Source organism: Ipomoea nil, unplaced genomic scaffold (assembly GCF_001879475.1).
Source record: "Ipomoea nil cultivar Tokyo-kokei standard unplaced genomic scaffold, Asagao_1.1 scaffold1447, whole genome shotgun sequence".
NCBI lineage: Eukaryota > Viridiplantae > Streptophyta > Magnoliopsida > Solanales > Convolvulaceae > Ipomoea > Ipomoea nil.
In genome coordinates, this window is record NW_017617875.1 from 238,369 (window position 1) to 258,511 (window position 20,143).

Here is a 20,143-nt window from a genome sequence, read left to right on the forward strand (position 1 = left end):
TGCATTAGACCTATCAGCCAACTGGATAACTACACTAGTTTCATTCAAAGGTCCAAGTTTTAAAGAAGCATACACAGAATATGGCATAACATTAATAGATGCTCCTAAGTCTAGCATGGCTTTCTCAAGTTTAGTATCGCCTATCATACAAGGAATAGTAAACATACCTGGATCCTTGCATTTTTCAGGAAGCTTGCTTTGAATCACAGCAGAAACATTCTTACCCATTAGCACTTTCTCACCTTTTTTGACTTTTGTGTCCTTTTTGTTGTACACAACTCCTTTAAGAATTTAGCATATCTAGGAACTTGTTTTATTGCATCAAGTAATGGAATATTCACTTCACAATTTTTGAAAGTTTCATATAACTCTTCATCATTCGTTCCTTTTATAGATTCTGACAAAGCTTGAGGGAATGGGGGAATTGGTTCATAGTTCGAAAGATTGGGAGACTTACCTTGAGAATTTTCATTGTTGCTAGTTCCCTCTTTTTCTTGGTTCACTGATGGGGTAGCAATCGCAGGGCCTTCAATTTTCTTACCACTCCTCAACACAATTGCACTTGCATTTTCTCTTGGATTAACCACTGTTTGAGAGGGTAGTTTGCCAGAACTCTGTGCTTCCAACCGACTAACCGTAGTTGCTAGTTGGCCCATTTGTCTTTCCAAGTTTTGAATACTAACATTTGTTTCTTGAATACTAGCTCTTGTCCCTTGTTGGAATAGTTGTGTTTCTTGTTGAAACTGCAAAGTGTTAGTAGCAAGAGATTTAACAATATCTTCTAGATTCATACTTGAGCTAGAGCCTTGGTTCGGTTGTTGTCTTGAAGGAAACGGTTGTCTATACTGCTGACAATTAGAACGATTCTGAACAAACTGGTTCCCTTGTGAGTTTCCATAGCTAAGGTTTGGGTGATCCCTCCATCCAGGATTATATGTATTGGAAAATGGATCATACTTACCTTGAGGTTGTCCAGGAAAACCTCCAGCCATGTTAACTTGTTCAATAGGTTCTTCTTGAAGAGTTGGGCAGGCATCAGTTTGATGTCCAACTACCGAGCAAATTCCACATGCTTTTACAGTTTGCATATTGCCTACTGCTAATTGACGGACAAGAGTAGTTAAACCAGAAATTTACTGTTCAAGAGTAGAAATATTTACCTCATTCACATGCTTAGACGGTTGGACTATTCTATTGCCAAAGTGTTGAGAATTTGCAGCCATGTTCGCAATTAGAGTTCTTGCAGCGTCTGGTGTCTTGTCAACTAAAGCACCACCGCTTGCAGCATCAATCATGCTTCTATCCATTGGAAAAAGTCCTTCATAAAAGTACTGAATGAGAAATTGCTCGCTAATTTGATGGTGTGGGCAGCTTGCACAAAGCATTTTGAAACGCTCCCAATATTCATATAATGACTCTCCATTGTTTTGCCTTATACCACAGATTTCCTTTCTAATGTTGGCCGCCCTTGAAGCTGGGAAATATTTTCCAAGAAATGATGTCTTTAAGTTATTCCATGTGGTGATGCTTCCGGAAGGTAGGTAGTATAGCCAATCCTTCGCTGAATCTTTCAACGAAAAGGGAAAGGCTCTCAACTTGATTTGTTCTTCGGTAACCCTTGTGGGTTTCATACTCGAACACACCACATGGAATTATTTTAAGTGTTTGTGGGGATCTTCACCTGCAAGTCCATGAAAAGAAGGCAACAAATGAATTAGCCCAGATTTTAATTCAAATTGTACATTAGCATCCAGAGCAGGAAAAGTAATGCATAAAGGTTGCTGATCCAAATTTGGAGCTCCAAGCTCTTTTAAAGTTCGATTTTGAGCCATGGGTTCCTCTTCTAAATCAGAATTGGCAGAATTGGTAGCCAGATTCACCTCGGCCACACGACCGAATAGAAAGTGGCTATCGGCGGAACAAAACATATTGGTTATGATTGTAACCGATAGCCTCCTGCCCACGAACAATAAAAGCAAGGACGTGGGGAGTTTAGAGTGCACCTTTGCCTACTTCTTGAAACACAAAATCAAGTTCAACCTGCCGGCCCTCATGCTAAAACACATGGAGTTTTGCAAATCAAGCAACCGGCTTAGCCTACCCTACGGGATGATCCTAAGTTGGATCATGGAGAAAAAGGGGGTGGACCTAAGCCACATCAAGGTCAAGACCGCAAATGGCATGGTCTTTAACGCCTAGAACCTACGCCGCAATGATATCTACTACACCGAGGGAGGACATTACCTCACCCTCGAAGAAATTTGCCAAAAACCCGAGGATGAACGAAGAGAATTGGTCGACCAATTAGACATTTCCAACAAGAAGCTCAAACGAGCAATGCAAGATTGCGGAGTCCTGGAGGGAAATGAGGACCAGGAGGAGGATGACGAACCCAACCCGTCGGTGCAACCACGATCAGGAGGGAACCCAAGGGAGCAAAACGAGGGCTCAATCAATGAACGCATACTCGCACAGCTCAACCAGCAAAACCAAATCATGGAGGAAGGGCTCTCATCCTTGATCCGTACGACACGCGCACTAGATCAGAGGGTGGCAGCAATCGAGGCCACCTTGGGCACTCGCGGGACGTCCAGCTCAGGAGCAGGAGACCGAGGTAGACCCAAAACCTTTCTATCACAACACCACCAGAAATCCAGTCTACCCCAGCTAAGGCAAAACGTGGGGCCACATTCCTAACCGGGAGGCCAAGATGCGGAATGCCTAGGGGGTGAAAGAATGGATTAACGCACCGGGCTTCGGGGACGAAGCCCCTCGTAAGGGGGGGGGGGGGGGGAGAGTGTAACACCCCGTGTTACGGCCCCTAAAACCAATTAATTAATTAACCCATAGCCCAAGAGAAAGAATAAATTATAATAATTAATTAGGGAAAAAGGCCCACCATAGTCCATGGGCCCTCATCCCTAAACCCAACCCCTAGTCCTAAAAGGATTAGACCCTAAATAAGACCCTTAGATATATAAATAGGGAACTTAGAAGGCACCTAGAACTCCCACAAGAATAACGCCCCACCACCCCAAAAGAGCTCCAAGAATCCCCTTAGAAGAAATCAAGAAAGCAAGAAAGCTTAAAGAAAGACCCTTCATAGCCAAGGAATTAATTAAGGCTAAGAGGTAACCCATGTCTCAACAAAACCTATTTTCATAGCTATGATTTCCCCCGTAAGATTTCCCCGTATTATTGTGTATTGATGATTTGTGATGTTATTATTGATGATTGATGGGATAATTCCATGGGTGATCTTGATATTGGGAGATTCTTGATAATTATGGTGTTCTTGATGCTTATGTGTTATTTGTACCGAATCTTGTAATTAGAAGACGAACCATATTCTTGTTGATGTAAAAGTAATTAGAACCCTAGGTTGATGTTCTTGTTGGCGTTCTTGATGCTTGTGTGATGTTCTTGATGCTTATGTGATATTCTTACCAAATCTTGTAATTAGAAGACAAATCGTATTCTTGTTGGTATAAAAGTGATTAGAACCCTAGGTTGTATCGTATGATATTATTCTTGGTGTATCGGGTGGGGAAATCGCATGTTTGGGTGTCGATTATGTTTAGAAAAGCATGATAGGTTATGTGCCGTACGTCTCTCGTATTTGATCCGTTAATTGTCTACGTGTTGATCGTTAAGTGCGTTGTAAAGTGTCTAAGCATGATTTCGGGTTCCATGATGGTTCCCGGGGCGTTTTGTGTATAAAGAGTCAGTGGGGGGTAGGGGACCCGCCACCTACCCGCGGCCAGAAGGGACGTCTCCGGCAGCGGGCAGCTGCCCGCCGGCGACCCGCTGCCCGGAACAGTGCTTACCGGCGGGCAGCCGGCGAGTGGCCCCCCACCCACCAGCTACCCGCTGGAAATCTCCCCCATTCGGGACCCCGGCTTCCCCGTGGTGTCCCAACGGACTCCGTTCATCGTGCCGTGTCTAGTTTGATGTTTCGGGTACCGTTCGTAGGTTTATGAGTCTTATATATTGCATGCTAGTTGAATCGGTATCCCGTTGACCTAGGTGGAAGAAGTATGAACCCCTTAGGACCATTCTTAGTATGTGAAGGATCACTCATAGGTTTTGTTATACGCTTTCTCCCCTTCCCAATGTGTTAATGTGGGTTGCATGTGCTTGCTATGTGTTATGTGTGCATGACACCCCAATTCGGTTGCGATCGGATTGGTTATTCCTGAGCTGCGGTTCAGAAGCTGGCTGCGGTCAGATTTACACTCTTGGGCTGCGGTCCACCGTTTGGTTGCGATCAAACGTTTCTACATGAGCTGCGGTTCATATTTCCTGGCTGCGGTCAGATGACATTCTCTTGGGCTGCGGTCCACTGTTTGGTTGCGATCAAACATTATGATGAGCTGTGGTTCATCGGTCGGTTGCGATCGACCCCTCCGTGTTGCGATACGGGGCAGGGTGCTGCGGGGCCGTGTCAGAGCTATATGCGCTGACCCTCATGTATGGGCATGCGATTGGTCCTGTGGCGCCAACAAAGTGTGCTATGTGATGAGATATGGATGAGTTGTGATTATGAGTATCTTGGGGGATGTGACTATGGGATTTATGCTGGGGATTGTTTATGTTGGGTTATGATTATTAATTGTGCTCAGCTTTATCTGTCTTGCCTGTTGTGGATTGTATACGCTTGTTATAACTGTTGCTTGTGCCTAGCCTTATCTGTCGAGTCACTCCCGGTTTTAAAAGTTAGAGTTCGTAGGATGTATCCTCATGATCAAAATGGTTTTCGTATATCTATATATATCTATATGTATTGTATTTCAACGCGTTGGAGTGGGTTACCAGCATCTCTCGCTGAACAGATATATTTGGCTTTCAGGCACAGAAGAATAAGTCACTGGAGCGCGCTAGAAATTGGAGCGTAGAAGTAGATAATTTCCATTTCGGCCTGCGTGTCATGCTTATGCATTTACATTATCAAGGATATTAGTTAGTTAGCTTGTGCACCTGATTTCTCTAGCTCAGGTGTGACATAGCACCCCGTACTCTTGTATTACGTTTTGGAATTTAAGGAGATTTCGCCTTTATTTTATAAGTTTTAAATATCTTGAAATTTCGGGGTGTTACAATAATCGAGAGGGAAAGAATGAACATTTTAGAATAGAAATCTTCCACTATTTATACACTTTCTGAAATGGACCTAGGCTATTTTCTACCACTCATTTTCCTAATTTCTCTCCGCACGTCCGAATGGCGCCACGAGAATCGCTCCTGTTGATTGCCTGTATGAAGGAAAAGAAAAGGAAGCATTTACATGTTTGATTTGTGATGTGGACTAAACAAATATATATGAAGTAATATTTAAAATATTAGGATTCATAATAATATATATACTAGTATAGTACGTAATATATATATAAATATATATTAATATGTATTCTATATATTATATATTATATATTATATATTATATATTATATAAAAAGAACTAATTATTAAATAATATTAAATAACTAATGCAAAAATATTATAAAAATGTACCTAAAATATGAGTGTAAAATATGCACATCAGGGTTTTAGTCTGTCCATTAGCCGGCGAATCTTCCATAGGTGCTTTGTCCGGATTCCTCTGGATGGTGATTTCTTCCCCCATCCCTTCCTCTTCCAGGTTATCCTCATTCAAATTACTCAAGGGGCCAAATCTGGTGGTGAAATTCTGATGGTTAGGGTCACTCGATATGCTTGGGCCTTGGTTCCTTTCCATCGTGCTCTGTTTATGGGTAGCACCACGATTCCCGTCTCTCTTTGGTGGTCGCCGATCCTTCCTTGTTACCAGCATCCATGGACCAAATCTTTCCTTAAGATGGGTTTTAGTCTTTTAGATGTGTCCTTCTGGTGAATTTCCGCTGGTTCCTGATAAGGGATGTTTGCCTTATCTTTGCATGCATCGTCCTCCATGGATTCAGAGCTGGGGTCAGTTCGCGGTTGAAATTCTTGGCCGCAAGAGTCCAGCTTGTGCCCATACTTTCCGCACTTGAAGCAGATGAGATGGATGCCCTTGTATTCCACCGGGTATTCCTCATCTTCGATTGTGAATTTAGCCAGTTGTTGTTTTGTTAAGTCGATTTCTACACAGATACAAGCGAACATCCCTCGGGATGCCAGACAAGTTGTATCGTCAATCTTGATAGTTTTTCCAATCTTATCCCCTAGCTTAATCAGCGTTTCCTCATCAAAATATTCGATTGGGATGTCGGGAAGCCGAACCCACACACAAATCTTCTGAGTTTTGTTCGTTTAAGGCCTGAAGTTTGAATTCCACTGTTGGGCAACCAGATAATGGTCCTGAATTACCCACGGCCCCTCACACCTTGCAATGTCATAATCCCTCTGCAATTCAAACCGTGCCAAGAAGTAGTCATGTTCCAGATCTATCAGCTCCATGTGTCCTTCTGGTTTCCATAGTGTGCGCAGCCGTCGAACCAGGAAATTGTAGCCGATTGACTTTCCCAAGAGTTGGATGATAAGCGTTCTCTGCCACGGTCTCCTAATTCTAATTGTATCCTCCTTTGATAACCTAATTCTTGGGCATTCTGGGTCGTCTTGCTCCTCTGAACCTTCATCATCAGATGTGTCCTCTTCGAAGCCTTCAAGGTCGTCCTTCTTGTAAGTCATGAATTTCCGCAGGCTGAGCTTGTAGCTTGCTGGCAAGGGCGGGTTCAAGAACACCTGTTGGTTTCCTTCTACCGCCGTGTCCATTGATTCCGGGTATGCCTCTGTGTTGGGATTTGCGCTTGTCGAGAAAGGGTCCTCTGGTACTGCATTCTTCTGTGGTCTGGACATCGGCGTCTCTACCTGATCTCGGGTTCTCTTAGTCTTCTTAGATGATCTTTCGCTTGATTCTGGTTCCTCCGGCGACCGATTGGTCGCCGCCGGTTCAGTTCCTTCGGAGTGCGTATCCGCTATCATGTTTCATTTCTTGGAGAAAAAAAATGATACTTCTTTCTTGTCATCTTTCATTTTTGGTTATTTTTTCCTTTAATTATTATATATCATAATTATGTATTTGTAAATGCTTTTTAAAATATGTATAATTGTTAATTGTTTAGTATTTTTTTCTTTTTTCTTTTGGAAAAAACTAGTTTAAAAATTTCTAGCAATTAAGAAAATTATTAATAACTAAGAGATATCCTTGCATGAATTATTGTATCGCTTTTATCCCGAAAATGGAATAGATATTACAATATTGAATAAAGTGAAGAGAAGAGTAAGAGAATCATCGGTCTTTTATTATTTATAGGAATAGTAATACTTCCTGACCCTGAGGGCATTCCCGATCCTTGCTCCAACGGAGATAGGGATGGAGACCAAATTTGTGGAACGAGGGCGGGATGGTAAGTCATATCTCTTCCCTGCGGGGGATGGGGATGGGACGTGGATACCCTGCTCCTCCCCGTCCCCGATGCTTTAATACTAGTCTGGCTATAGGGTTAACCACGGGCAGGGATTCTCCATCCGCAGGGTCAAGGAGTGGGGAGGGGTCACTAGGACACGGATGAGGAGTATACACACTGCCCATGTCCTACCCCATTGTCATCCCTAACTATTTATCCTTTAGGAAAATATATAATCCCTATCTAGCTATTTATCCTTTAAGCTAATATATACTAGATATACAAAATCTCGTCTACAAATAAGTCTATACATGATAAAGATGTATAATCATAATGTATTTCTTCTAATAATGTCCACATATATTTATTTATAACATTCTCCCTTAAACATTACTGTATCATACTTATTCATCATTAAAAACTTCACTAGAAAAATCCAATAAGAAAAACCTAGTTGAAAAAAAAAAGTGCATAATGTATGTTTATTCAAGTGTTGCACTAGCTGCCTCGTTATAGAATCTTTAATTAATTAAGAAAATTATTTCAAAATTCAATCAAAGATCAAGAAAATATCACTCCACCAAAAAACAGTCTTCAAAGGCTACATGTTCTATTATTATGAACATATTTTTCCAAAAATAAGTGTAAAAAGAGATTTGGTGAAAAACTTCGCTATAGTGTCACTAGAGTACAGTGATCGAACATTTTGTATAATAATCTTGTAATTCTTTTGAAGTTCACGTACGTGGATTGAATCTTGACACTATATGTTTTGTCAAATATTCCTTAATGTACCAATTTCTCATTTGTGCAACACAAACTTTATATCATCATGTAGGACAATTGGAGTAATACATCACATGTATAACCAATTTGGAACATAGCATTATAGGGATCAAACTAGTAATCAGTATCCAAGTAGATCACCAAAACAATATCTTGATTTTTTTTTTTACATAAAATAGGCCAAAATATTTTTCCAACGGATATGGTAAACACTAATCCAATGTTTCATGGTAGGAAAAACACTAAAAATGTTGATAGCAAGTTCATCGCAAATATAATATTAGGCCTAATGTCATTATGACTTTTGGTCCTAAAATAATGTTCCAACAACGGTGAAATAATGGACTTCAGGTTATAAAATATCTTTATTATCCTTTTTGAGTTTAAATGGTCATTTATCTACTTCAAGAGATTGGACAATCACTAGTGTCATAAATAAATGATGTTTATACATATAAAACATTTCTATGACATTTTTCTAAGGTATGTTAACTAGTGTATAAAATTTCTTCAAGGAGATAGTCGATCTGTAGACTAAAACAATACTTGGTTTTTGTAAGTTTTTCCATTCCAAACTCCATCTTAAGGCATGAACAAATATCACCAACACAGACTAAGATAATAAATACTCCGTAAATAAATAGCTCCATTATTTAATTAGATGAAAGAATAAGCCCGCCCGCCCACCCCCTCTTCACGAGCAACTCAATTGGTACACAGGTGGTAAATTATGGATAAGGATGCAAGGTCAAGACCTGTCAGTCGCAATGTAAGAATTACACCTAATGTGGTGGATTTCTTATGGGCACTAGGCATTGGTCATTCCACCTAAGAGGTGGTTGAATTATTGTGATTTATACCAACACTATCATGTCGAGCTAGGGTGTGGGACCCTTGCTGGCGGGAGGGATTTCTCCATTGTGGGTAACAAAATGGCATTTATTATTGTTCACATATTTCATCTCCAACAGGAAATCACTAAGTCAATTGTTAACTAATCCAAGTCATATAAATTGATACTATACATGTTGTGATTTCCATTTTCTTGCATTTCAAGAACTCTAAATTCATTAGGGGCTTCTCAAAAATAAGTACTATTAGTATCCAATGACCCATAATCATACGATCATGACATTTATCATTTAGTTAAAAGAAAAAAGTAAATGATAGATAGAGAAATTGAGTCAAGAATTTATATTAGTTTGGAAAATTCCATACTCCACTTTTCTCCTCAACACATGGAATTTCACTAGTATTTCACCCAGATACAAGCGATCACACTACAAAAGACAATAAGAATGGCTTTCAACACCAAGTTGCATGTTCTTCACTGCAACACCTCCTTCTTCAGGGATTTACCACAAAGTCGCCTTTCATAGGATGAGAACCAAGCTGAGAGATTAGTTAAGAATACTAATAGTTTGGACAGAATCACAAAGATTCTTGAAGCATTTTGCAATTTGGATGGCTTTGAGAGCTTTTGAATATTTGCTCATTTTCATTTGTAACTTGTTGCCTGTTGCTTGTCACTTCTTCACACTTTAGGAGAGACTCCATATATAGAGCTGAAGGCTTAAGGATCGTTTGAAATCTTTTCATTGGCACCTTTTAAAGTGGTAGGTGCCTAAAAGCCTATCATACTTTTACGACTGCACGTGTTTTGCCTTTCGATAATACACTTCTCCTTTTTGAGCACGACATTACCCACTTCTTTTCAGAGGCCAAAAAACATGTTTGCTCTTTGTCAAAAAATATCTCGAAGTCAAACGTTCTTGAGGAGCGTGCACAACAACTCTTATAATAAGACTTTCCTCGTATGCTTGTACTTCTCTACTGGTATGCTGTTGAAGATAAGCCAATCTTCATTGGGAGATTTCTAACAGGAAAGATTGAATGATAAAACATCTATCGGAAGATCCTACATCATATAACTAACAACTATCATTTGACCTTACAATAATATATATACACGAGGTTTGCCGGAAGTGATCACAATCAGCTTCCCTTAGGCATCCTTCAACTAAAATCCATGCCTCACAAAATACATCTAAGGTCTGTCATAGCCAAGACCTCTTTTGGAAGGCTATGAACAAGGCTTACAAAGCTTACAAGAGAATTTGGAGAGTCTAAGATTCTAAATTACAAATGTAACATTATAAAAATCTTTACAAAGATTATTCCTAACAATATAACACTAGATCGATTTTAACGCAGTTCAAAAACTTCTTATTCTACTAGACACAACACCTTAATGTGAGCCAAATTCACTATAGCAATTTAATACGGAGTATACAAGATTCAAAAAGACTAATTTATCCAATTGTAGAAACTCGATCATCTACCAATTGTAACCCAATCTAGTATCACTATACGAGAACTTAGAACACACAAGATTTCTCCTATCTTGTGTACCACCTATAGATAGTGTCTAACCCAATAAAGAATAATAATAAATTGTTGACTGAGACTTACAAGAAAAATTACAACGTATAATACACATGCTAAACAATCCTCAAGTTCTATGATCGCTCTAGATGTTGAATTTTTAGCTCCGCTATGCTTTGTTGATCTTCATTTAAATAGACCACTTTCTTATTCACAATCTTTGTTGAATTGATATTTCGTATCCTTCTTGATAAAGGAAGCTTGAGACCTTGAATCCTTCTTGATAAATGAATCTTGTTTCCTTTTTGTCCGACTTCCTTTTTTGTAAGACACTCATTTTCTATTTTTACAAGTAAACAAAAATAAGTTCCTAACTCATAACTTGAAACATTTATTAAAATATTATTGATTTAACAACCGTATAATTCCCATGTCAGCATATTTCACTAAGGGGTGTTAATAATTTGAATAGTACAAAAGTTAAATTGACCAATTTGTATTGTATATATAGAGATTAAATTGAACATCATACAATATAGAATGAGTTAATACTCAAAATTGTCCCCGACTATAGTGGTTTTTCTCAATTTCGTCCTAAACGACTTTGGTGACCTAATATAGTCCCAGACTTTTGTGTTTCACTCAATTTAGTCCTCCGTTTGTTATTCCGTCAAATTGGTGTTAAGTAAAGGAACAATTCAATAATATCAATATTGACATCTCTTTACTTTCAACCTGCGAAGTGAGAAATCCCTCTTTCTTGCACGAATTACACTCAGAATTACTCCCAGACTTACGAATCAAATTTTATATTCGCAGGTTTAGGAGTGATTCTGGGAGTAATTCTTTAAAAAAAGAGGAATTTCGCACTTTACATGTCTATGAGTAAATAGATGCTAATATTAAAATTACTTAATTGTCTATTTTTTTAACAACAAATGGACGGAATAACAAATGGGGGACTAAATTGAGCAAAAATACAAGAGTCAGAGACTAAATTGAGTAAAAACACAAAACTCTAGGACTACATTAAGTCACCAAAGTCGTTTAGGACAAAATTGAGAAAAACCACTATAGTCGAGGACGATTTTGGATATTAACTCAATATAGAATATGTACAAATTAAATTAAGTACTTAAACCATTTACATAATTTGAGTTAACTAAAATAGATTTATAAAATAAGGAAAAATAACTATTTGAATTACCAGGACTATGTGGTCTAATGGTACCCGGGTTGGACTTCCATTTAGAAGGTTGTGAGTTCAAGCCTCAAGATACTACAATGTAATAGAGGGCAGATACTTTGTGTTTTAGTAGGTTGAGAAAGTATATGAACAGATACTACAATGTAATAGAGGACAGATACTTTGTGGGAAAAATAACTATTTTTTTGAGTACTACCAACTCTGTTAACACAAAGAGTCACGTAGGCTAGAACCTACAACTCCGTATGGGAGAGCAACATGGTGCCACTAGACCAGAAGTTCCATGGCGGAAAAATAAGTATTTTTTTTTTTTTTGAAAGTGGAAAAATAAGTATTTAATGTATGCATAATATAAATTATAATTTGTTTAATGAAATAAAATTAAAAGATGAGTAAAATAGGAAGATCGGATATAAAACAAAAAAGAAGACAACTTATTTTGGGTAGAGTTCGGCACGTACGCTATGTTTCAGCAAGAAAGTCAAGAGTAGAGCAGCTGTTCAGCTACGCAGACTTGTAAAACTACAAACTAGCAGCATTCTTAATCACATATTTTCGCATTGCTCTTGCTCTATAAAACCCATGCATATCTAGTTTCCTCTTGTCAACAGATAAGACGCCTCAAGAGGTATTCCGGCGGCCGGAAAGATGAGCAAAGCAAACGCTTTAATTGTGGTGGCAGTGCTTACTGCGCTTGTGTTAGCAGTGGGTTGTAACGCCGCCGGAGGAATTGCTATTTACTGGGGACAGAACGGGAACGAAGGCACACTGTCGGAGACTTGCGCCACCGGCAACTATGATTACGTCAACCTCGCATTTCTTGCAACGTTTGGTGGCGGCCGGAAGCCAATGATCAACCTGGCCGGGCACTGCGACCCATACAGTAACGCTTGCACTAATCTCACCTCTGAAATCAGATCCTGTCAGGCAAAAGGAGTGAAGGTGATGTTAAAACTCTTTAGCAAAAATGACATTTTAAAGGGTATTTTTTTACATTAAGGCTTCGTTTGTAAAGTAGGAAAATAACTCATGGAAAATGTTTTCTGAAAAATGAAAGTCATTTTCCATAAAATATTTTTCTTTAGTGTTTAGCTACACAACGAAAAACTTGTGTGTTTGATTCATTTTCCAGAAAATGAGTAGAAAAATGAAAAAAATTGGAATACTTCAAAATTTTAATTTTATATATATATATATATATATATATATATATATATATATATATATATATATATTAACATTTAAAAAAAATGTAACTTTTTAAATACAAAAAAAAAATTAATATTATTTGTAGACTATTTTTCTTAAACTTTGAATTAAAAAAAATTCTCGCGGACTGGCCCTGCATAAACCCTAGTTTGTGAGTTTGGTTGGCAGACTTGCAAAAGTCCACAAAAAATTAGGCCCGAAAAATTTTGCTATCTCTTGGAAAATGACTTCCCCAAAAGTAAAGGGCAAGTCATTTTCCCCCAAAACATACATATTTTCCTTTGACTAATGAATCATTTTTCATTGACCTCATTTTCCCATTTCTTACCAAACACAGAAAACTCGAAAAACATTTTCCGGAAATCATTTTCCGGTTTCCAAATGCACCCTAGTTTACGCATAAGATAATACCCTTCTAGAGAAAGAGTAAGAATTGTATAGTTTAGAGGTTCTCTCATATGTATTTCACTCCTACAGGTGATGCTCTCCATTGGAGGAGGAGCCGGAGCCTACTCCCTGGATTCCTCAGAAGACGCTAGACAAGTTGCCACTTACCTGTGGAACAACTTCCTGGGTGGAAAATCCCAGGAACGACCACTTGGGGATGCTGTTTTGGATGGAATCGACTTCGATATCGAGCAAGGAAACGGCGAACACTGGGATGATCTTGCCAGGTTTCTGTCCGGATATAGCAAGAGGAGATCTAGAGGTAGTAGTAACAGTAAGGTTTACTTAAGTGCAGCTCCTCAGTGCCCATTTCCTGACCAGTGGGTGGGAGGAGCCTTGAACACAGGCCTTTTCGACTACGTTTGGGTTCAGTTCTATAACAACCCGCCCTGCCAGTACACTTCAGGGAATCTAACCAATCTGGAGAATTCATGGAAGTTATGGACTTCAGCCATTCCTGCTAAGAACATTATGCTTGGATTGCCTGCTGCGCCTGATGCAGCTGGAAGTGGGTTTATTCCGCCCATTGATTTAACTTCACAAGTGCTTCCAGCTATAAAGGGTTCAGCTAAGTATGGAGGCGTTATGCTGTGGTCTAAGTACTATGATGATCAGACAGGCTATAGTTCTGCCATCAAAGACCATGTCTGATCCAATTCTACCTGCAGTCCTGCACTGCACTTGTTTTCTAATACTACTATAAACTTTTTCGTGTGAATAAATTCTCAAGTATTTTCAATTGTTATGGACTTAAATTACTCATGAACTTGTTTGGATGCATGAAATGAGAGAGAGAAAGAAGGAGAGTGTTTTGCATGGGTTCTGGCCTTCCCATGTCAACCATGTAAAGATTATGAACAAATGATTAATGAAACCACAGGCAGCAGTAAATAGCTCTACAAATGAGAAAAGATAGCTATCAGTTACAACAACTAGCCTAATAACTATTATACAGGAGTTAAACTATGACTAAATATAATAACATAAGATATCAGCCACACATATCTTTAACAAACCAAGTATAGTTGGAAAGTGGAAACAGTCACTAAATATTGCAAATGAGGAGGACTAGCTGAGTGTCAAACGTCTTTCAATATATAATAATATGAAATGTTTTCGAACAATATTGCAATGAGTTCCTCCTTTTATAGATGAGGAGAGTTGAGTGTAACTTAAAATTTGAATTTGCTCGTTGTTACTTAGCAAGTAGTAGATGTTCAAAAGTTGCAACAATCCTTGAAAATCCACTACCCAATCTTTTGCTATCAACTTGTGAACCATGTGGTAAAAAATTGTTTCTCTATCAATGTATAATCACACTTTGACTCAAAAAGACTCTTCTACTTATCACAATTTTGACTTGTGTATAATCATAGTCAATTAATATACCTTAGCTTATATTATTACAATAAGAATCAGTAACTATTGAGAAATTAAAATGTACAATAGAGCATTACTTAGACATAAACAAAGGTGTAGCTTCCGTGTACAATAGAGCATTACTTAGATATAAACAAAGCTGTAGCTTCTGTGTTCAACTGAGTTATCATAATTTACATTCTCTCATATGCTCTGTCGGGTCAGGGCAGCTGCGTAACCTGCGTTAATGGGCAAATTATTGTGTGCACTATGAATATAGGGTACATTTTTAATATATTAAAGGTACATTATTTGTGTACTGAATTTACATTACTTGATAGTATATATAAAATAATGTACATTTCTGTACTAAATTAATGTACTCTCAAATAATGTACTTTACATATACAAATAATGTACCTTTAGTATATTAAAAGTGTACTTTTTATTTATGATACATACAATTGTATGGATCATTGTCCATGCAATAATGATTCGCGTTAATGCCATTTTTTGTTGCATATTTACAATTTCATTTTACTTTGGATGATAATAATATAATACTCCGTAATAAATTGTTTTTGGGGGTGGAAGGTTATGGAGAGATTGAAGTGATAGAGTGGTGAGTTTCCATTTGTTTGCCAAGTAGATGCAGCATTGCAGCCTCGTGGATCAGTGAATACTGAAGTATTCAAATAATTTCCTGGAATAATGTTTATTATGTAGAAATAATTTTAAAATCTTAATGTAACATCAGCGTCGATATGTCCGAGTGGTTAAGGAGACAGACTTGAAATCTGTTGGGCTTTGCCCGCGCAGGTTCGAACCCTGCTGTCGACGATCATATGTTCAACTGGTTCAGCCTTAATTGTATTCCCATATGTGCCTATTTTGTCCCACATCGAGGAAGTTTGAAGAGGGAAGATGAGCTTTTTGTTAAGGAGTAAAAAATCATTTTAAAGTGTTACTTGTTTATCATTTGAAATTTCAACAATTTGGAATAAAAATATTTAATCAAAACGAATTTGTCAATAACTAAACAATGCCAAAGTTCCTTATTTTGATGATTTGTGTGATTGTCGACTTAAGTCTATTTTCTTAAATTACACATAAATAAAAGTGAAGTCAATCACATTTTAGTAGTTCAGATTCTATATATATGCAGCATATTGCAATATCAAAAGTTAAGCTGTTGAGATCAACATAATATAATGCCATTGTTTACGGAAAGAAAGAAGACAAGGAGAGTAAAAAGGGACACTTAATAATAGAGAAATTAAAGATAGTAATAAGGATGTAATAGAGTATGGTATGATTCTAGAATAGCTGTTATATATATGATGTAATGCTGTACAGAGAACTTGAATTAAAATAATAAGAATCCTTTTCTCTGTTCTTCATTGTCTTCTTACTATTCTTATTGTTCTTCGTTCTTCACGAGCTAAAGGCTTTCAAACCTGCAATACAACACGTTATCAGCACGCTCAACCCCGGTGAACGGTAATCCTATAAACTTTTATGTCTTGCTATTTTATGGATGCTTCAAAATCACATGTATTTATGGTTTTATGTATTTGTGTTTTTTTTTTTATGCCTAAAATCGCACATATGGTTTATGCATCTGAAAATATGTGGTTTTTGACATATGATTATCTTACTGGTAGTATACATATATACTAGGGCTGGGCACTTCGGTTTTCGGTTTGGTTTTTTCGGTTTCGGTTTCGGTTTCGGTTTTTCGGTTTTAGAAAAAGTTGAACCATTCGGTTTAACATTGTAGTTCGGTTTGGTTTCAATCGGTTTGGTTTCGGTTCGGATTTAATTCGGTTCGGTCTTCGGTTCGGTTTAAGACTTTACGAGAATTACATTCATCAAATTTCAACATTTCATAATTTTCCAAACATACTACCAATTACCAAACAATACCTATTCACATAATCCACATCTAAAATATAAACGTTATATAACAAAATAAAAATTTAAAGTTTAAACATACTACTAAATAGTAAATACTAACATCCCATACTAATAGCAATCTAATTACCAAAACATCACATACTTAGAAATTAGAATCCAAAGTTCAAAGTTCAAACATTACAAACATGAATCAATAACTCAAATCCAAAGTCTAATATCTAAATAAAGGATACCAACATAACAATTCAAAAACAATCAACATAACAAAACGAATTCCAAACTCATAGGTTGTTAAGTTGTTCATCCATCATCACGGTCACAGATCAATATGACGTTGCCTTGTTGATTTGCGAATCTCTGTACAACAAAACAAAAGGTTCAAAAACAAGTTAAAATAATAAAATATTGAAGCATAAACTAATATAGTATATACTATACATAAATTCATAAAAAAATATAAAATTGTAACTTACCTTCTGCAAGCATATCCATAAACTGAGTTTCTTCCAATATTTGAGCGAGGCTTACTGTTGAATCAGATTGGAGTGAAGACCGTAACCAATCTTGTGTCAAAATCAATGCCTCTACCATATACGGTGTCAAAGAACTCCGATATTGGTCTAAAATACGGCCCGAAGTGCTAAAAGCAGACTCTGATGCAACACTAGAAACTGGCATTGCAAGAACATCACGTGCCATTTGTGACAAGATTGGAAATTTCATACTTTCTTTCCTCCACCATGACAAAATATCAAATTGCATACCCAATCTATTAGGAGTTGGCATTTCAATCTTTTCCATCAAGTATATATCCAACTCATTTGATGTTTGTTGCACATCTCCTTTTTCACATATCAAACCGATGGCATACGTGAAGGCGTGAAGTGTTGTCGTAACTGGTAAGGGTGAACTGGAAATTAGGGTTAGATCTTAGAATGTTAGATTATATTAAAGTTTATTTATATATATTATTAGTTATTATATATATTATATATTTTTTTTATTTTTTTTTTTAAAAAACCGATCGGTTTGTCGGTTTGGTTCGGTTTTAAACCGAACCAAACCGAACCGATCGGTTTCTCAAATCTTAGGACCGATCGGTTTTTCGGTTTGAAACCAAACCGAACCAAACCGCTTCGGTTCGGTTTGGTTCGGTTCGGTTCGGTTAAACCGAACCGAAATGCCCAGCCCTAATATATACATCTATAGTATGTTTAGACACTGTGAACCTATCAGATTTTATGTTAATATATATATATATATATATATATATATATATATATATATATATATATATATATATATATGCATTTCTTGTGAATAATATTGATGATACATTTTTTTTTTCGTATACATATGATTTTTTTTAATATATACATATGATTTTTTGTATACATTTTTTTTTCGTATACATATGATTTTTTTTGTTTCGACATATACACATTGTGTTCATGGATCTTTTACAAAACTGGAAACGGTAGATAGACTCAAACAATTTTTTTTGTTCCGAAATTTTTTTTTCCAGATTATATACAAATTTATGAAACTTTTATCCATATTTTCGAAAATTTATTTATTCGAAAAATCTCAGCCGACAAATAGAGACGGAGAATTTTTTTAAACACCCTTTTTCCATATTCAAATTTTTTTCTTAACAGAAAGTGGATATATGATAAACAAATTTCTTGATTTTTTTTTAAAAAGGGGGTGTATATTTTCCAGAAATTTGTACATGCCTGTATGCTTATGTATATGCGCTTAGCATCCCCGATCTATATATATATAAATTCATATTCCGCCAACCAAAATCAAAATCGAAATAAAATATATGTTTTTCGAACTTCATACCTGAATCGCCGTGGATTTCTTCCGATCTGCGTTCTGTCTCGATCTCGTGAGACCGGAGATGGAATCGGCAACGATCGATGCTGACCGGCAAATCAGCGATGGCGGCACGTTGGTCGGCGGCGGCGGCGGCGCTAGGCAGGTCTGCGATGATCGCCGCTACTGCATTCCTTTTTCCCTGAGATCATAACAGGCCTTTATGCTATGTTTTAATTGCTTCTATAATCTGATCTCTTTGGGCCATTATACTATGTCCTTTCTTTTTTTTTGGGCCAACATTCTTTGATTCCTTATCAATTTTTTTTGGGCCAATGATTTGATATTCTCTACATGAGCCTATGTTATGTTATGTTTTGGACCCATATTTCTTGATCAATATCTCTCAATTATATTGTTGGCTATTTTGGAATAATAAAATATTCCTAATAATCTTTGTAGATTATGGCTGCCCTAACCAAGCGAGAATTTACCGAATTGGCCCTAAACGGGAGCAACTATTTGACTTGGGCTCTGGATGTTGAGATTTATCTCACATCTACTGAGCTACAAGATACTATTATTGCTAATTCCACAAGTGATGCGGCCCAGAAGGCCAAATCACTAATCTTCCTCCGTCACCATCTTAATCATGATCTTAAGAATGAATATCTTACCGAAAAGGACCCCTACATTTTATGGAAATCCCTCAAGGACCGCTTTGATCAACAAATATCACTTGTCCTCCCCCAGGCACAATATGACTGGCTGAATTTGAGGTTCCAAGACTATAAGTTTGTCACCGAATATAATTCAGTATTACATAAAATTGTGTCACAGCTCAAGCTCTGTAAGCAAGAAGTTTCTGACAAAGACTTGATCGAAAAGACTTTGTCCACCTTTCATGCTAGTAACCTTGTACTCCAGCAGCAGTACAGGGCCAAAAACTATACCCAGCATGCTGAGCTGATCTCTGCCCTCCTAGTAGCTGAAAAGCATAACCAGTTGTTAATGCGAAACCATAATGCACGCCCTGTTGGCTCTGCACCAGTGCCTGAAGCACACAATGTTGCCCAGTCGAACAACACTAGGGGGGCCGAGGTAGAGGACGAGGAAGAGGTCATGGAAGGGGTCCGAGTCGTGGAGGAAGAAATGGAGGCAACAAGAATCATAACTCCCGCAACAAAAATAGGCAGCCCAAACATCAAGGACAACTAATCTCATCAAACAGTCATTCCGGGCAGCAGCAAGCCTGCTATAGGTGTGGGTGCATAGGACACTGGTCTCGTACATGTCGCACCCCAAAGCATTTGGTAGAGGCATATCAGCAAATGATGAAGAGGGACAAAACACAACCTAAAAATGAGTCCCACCATGTTGCGTTACCAGAAGCAAACGCACTTGTTAATGCTGATGATGATGACCTCATGAAGTATGAGCTTGAAGATTTTAGAGATCAAGAATGATTCCTTTTCTTTTCCATAATTCTTGTTTTATGTAATAATCGTGGTTTGCCCACGACAGTTTCTTTCGTACTTTTTCAGTGATTGTGTGCTTTTTGAACGAGTACTCTATGTTCTTTAAATAAATCTTCTGATGAATAAAATATCTATCCCTCCTTTTCCTAATTACTTGTTTCTCTATACAG

At 37.5% G+C, this 20,143-nt stretch overlaps 2 protein-coding genes and 1 non-coding gene across 3 annotated transcripts; all 3 read left to right on the forward strand.

Moving 5' to 3' along the window:
- The first annotated feature begins 12,348 nt into the window (after positions 1-12,348).
- Positions 12,349-14,164, forward strand: LOC109188634 (acidic endochitinase-like). Its single transcript, XM_019339263.1, has 2 exons — positions 12,349-12,684; positions 13,429-14,164. Exons 1-2 carry the CDS (start codon positions 12,391-12,393, stop codon positions 14,047-14,049), a joined length of 915 nt encoding a protein of 304 aa, XP_019194808.1. The 5' UTR covers positions 12,349-12,390; the 3' UTR covers positions 14,050-14,164.
- Positions 14,165-15,515: 1,351 nt separating this feature from the next.
- Positions 15,516-15,597, forward strand: TRNAS-UGA. Its single transcript has one exon. It is a non-coding gene; the product is annotated as a tRNA-Ser (tRNA).
- A 2,983-nt stretch (positions 15,598-18,580) lies between these two features.
- LOC109188620 lies at positions 18,581-19,713 on the forward strand. Its single transcript, XM_019339249.1, has 2 exons — positions 18,581-18,661; positions 18,958-19,713. Exons 1-2 carry the CDS (start codon positions 18,581-18,583, stop codon positions 19,711-19,713), a joined length of 837 nt encoding a protein of 278 aa, XP_019194794.1.
- Positions 19,714-20,143: the final 430 nt, after the last annotated feature.

What these genes read in the sequence shown, in the direction of transcription:
- LOC109188634 (XM_019339263.1), top strand. Translation starts at nt 12,391, where the DNA reads ATGAGCAAAGCAAACGCTTTAATTGTGGTGGCAGTGCTTACTGCGCTT. An exon ending in GTCAGGCAAAAGGAGTGAAG is followed by an intron (nt 12,685 to 13,428) that starts GTGATGTTAAAA and finishes TCACTCCTACAG; the next exon opens with GTGATGCTCTCCATTGGAGG.
- LOC109188620 (XM_019339249.1), top strand. Translation starts at nt 18,581, where the DNA reads ATGGAATCGGCAACGATCGATGCTGACCGGCAAATCAGCGATGGCGGC. An exon ending in GCGGCGGCGGCGCTAGGCAG is followed by an intron (nt 18,662 to 18,957) that starts GTCTGCGATGAT and finishes TAATCTTTGTAG; the next exon opens with ATTATGGCTGCCCTAACCAA.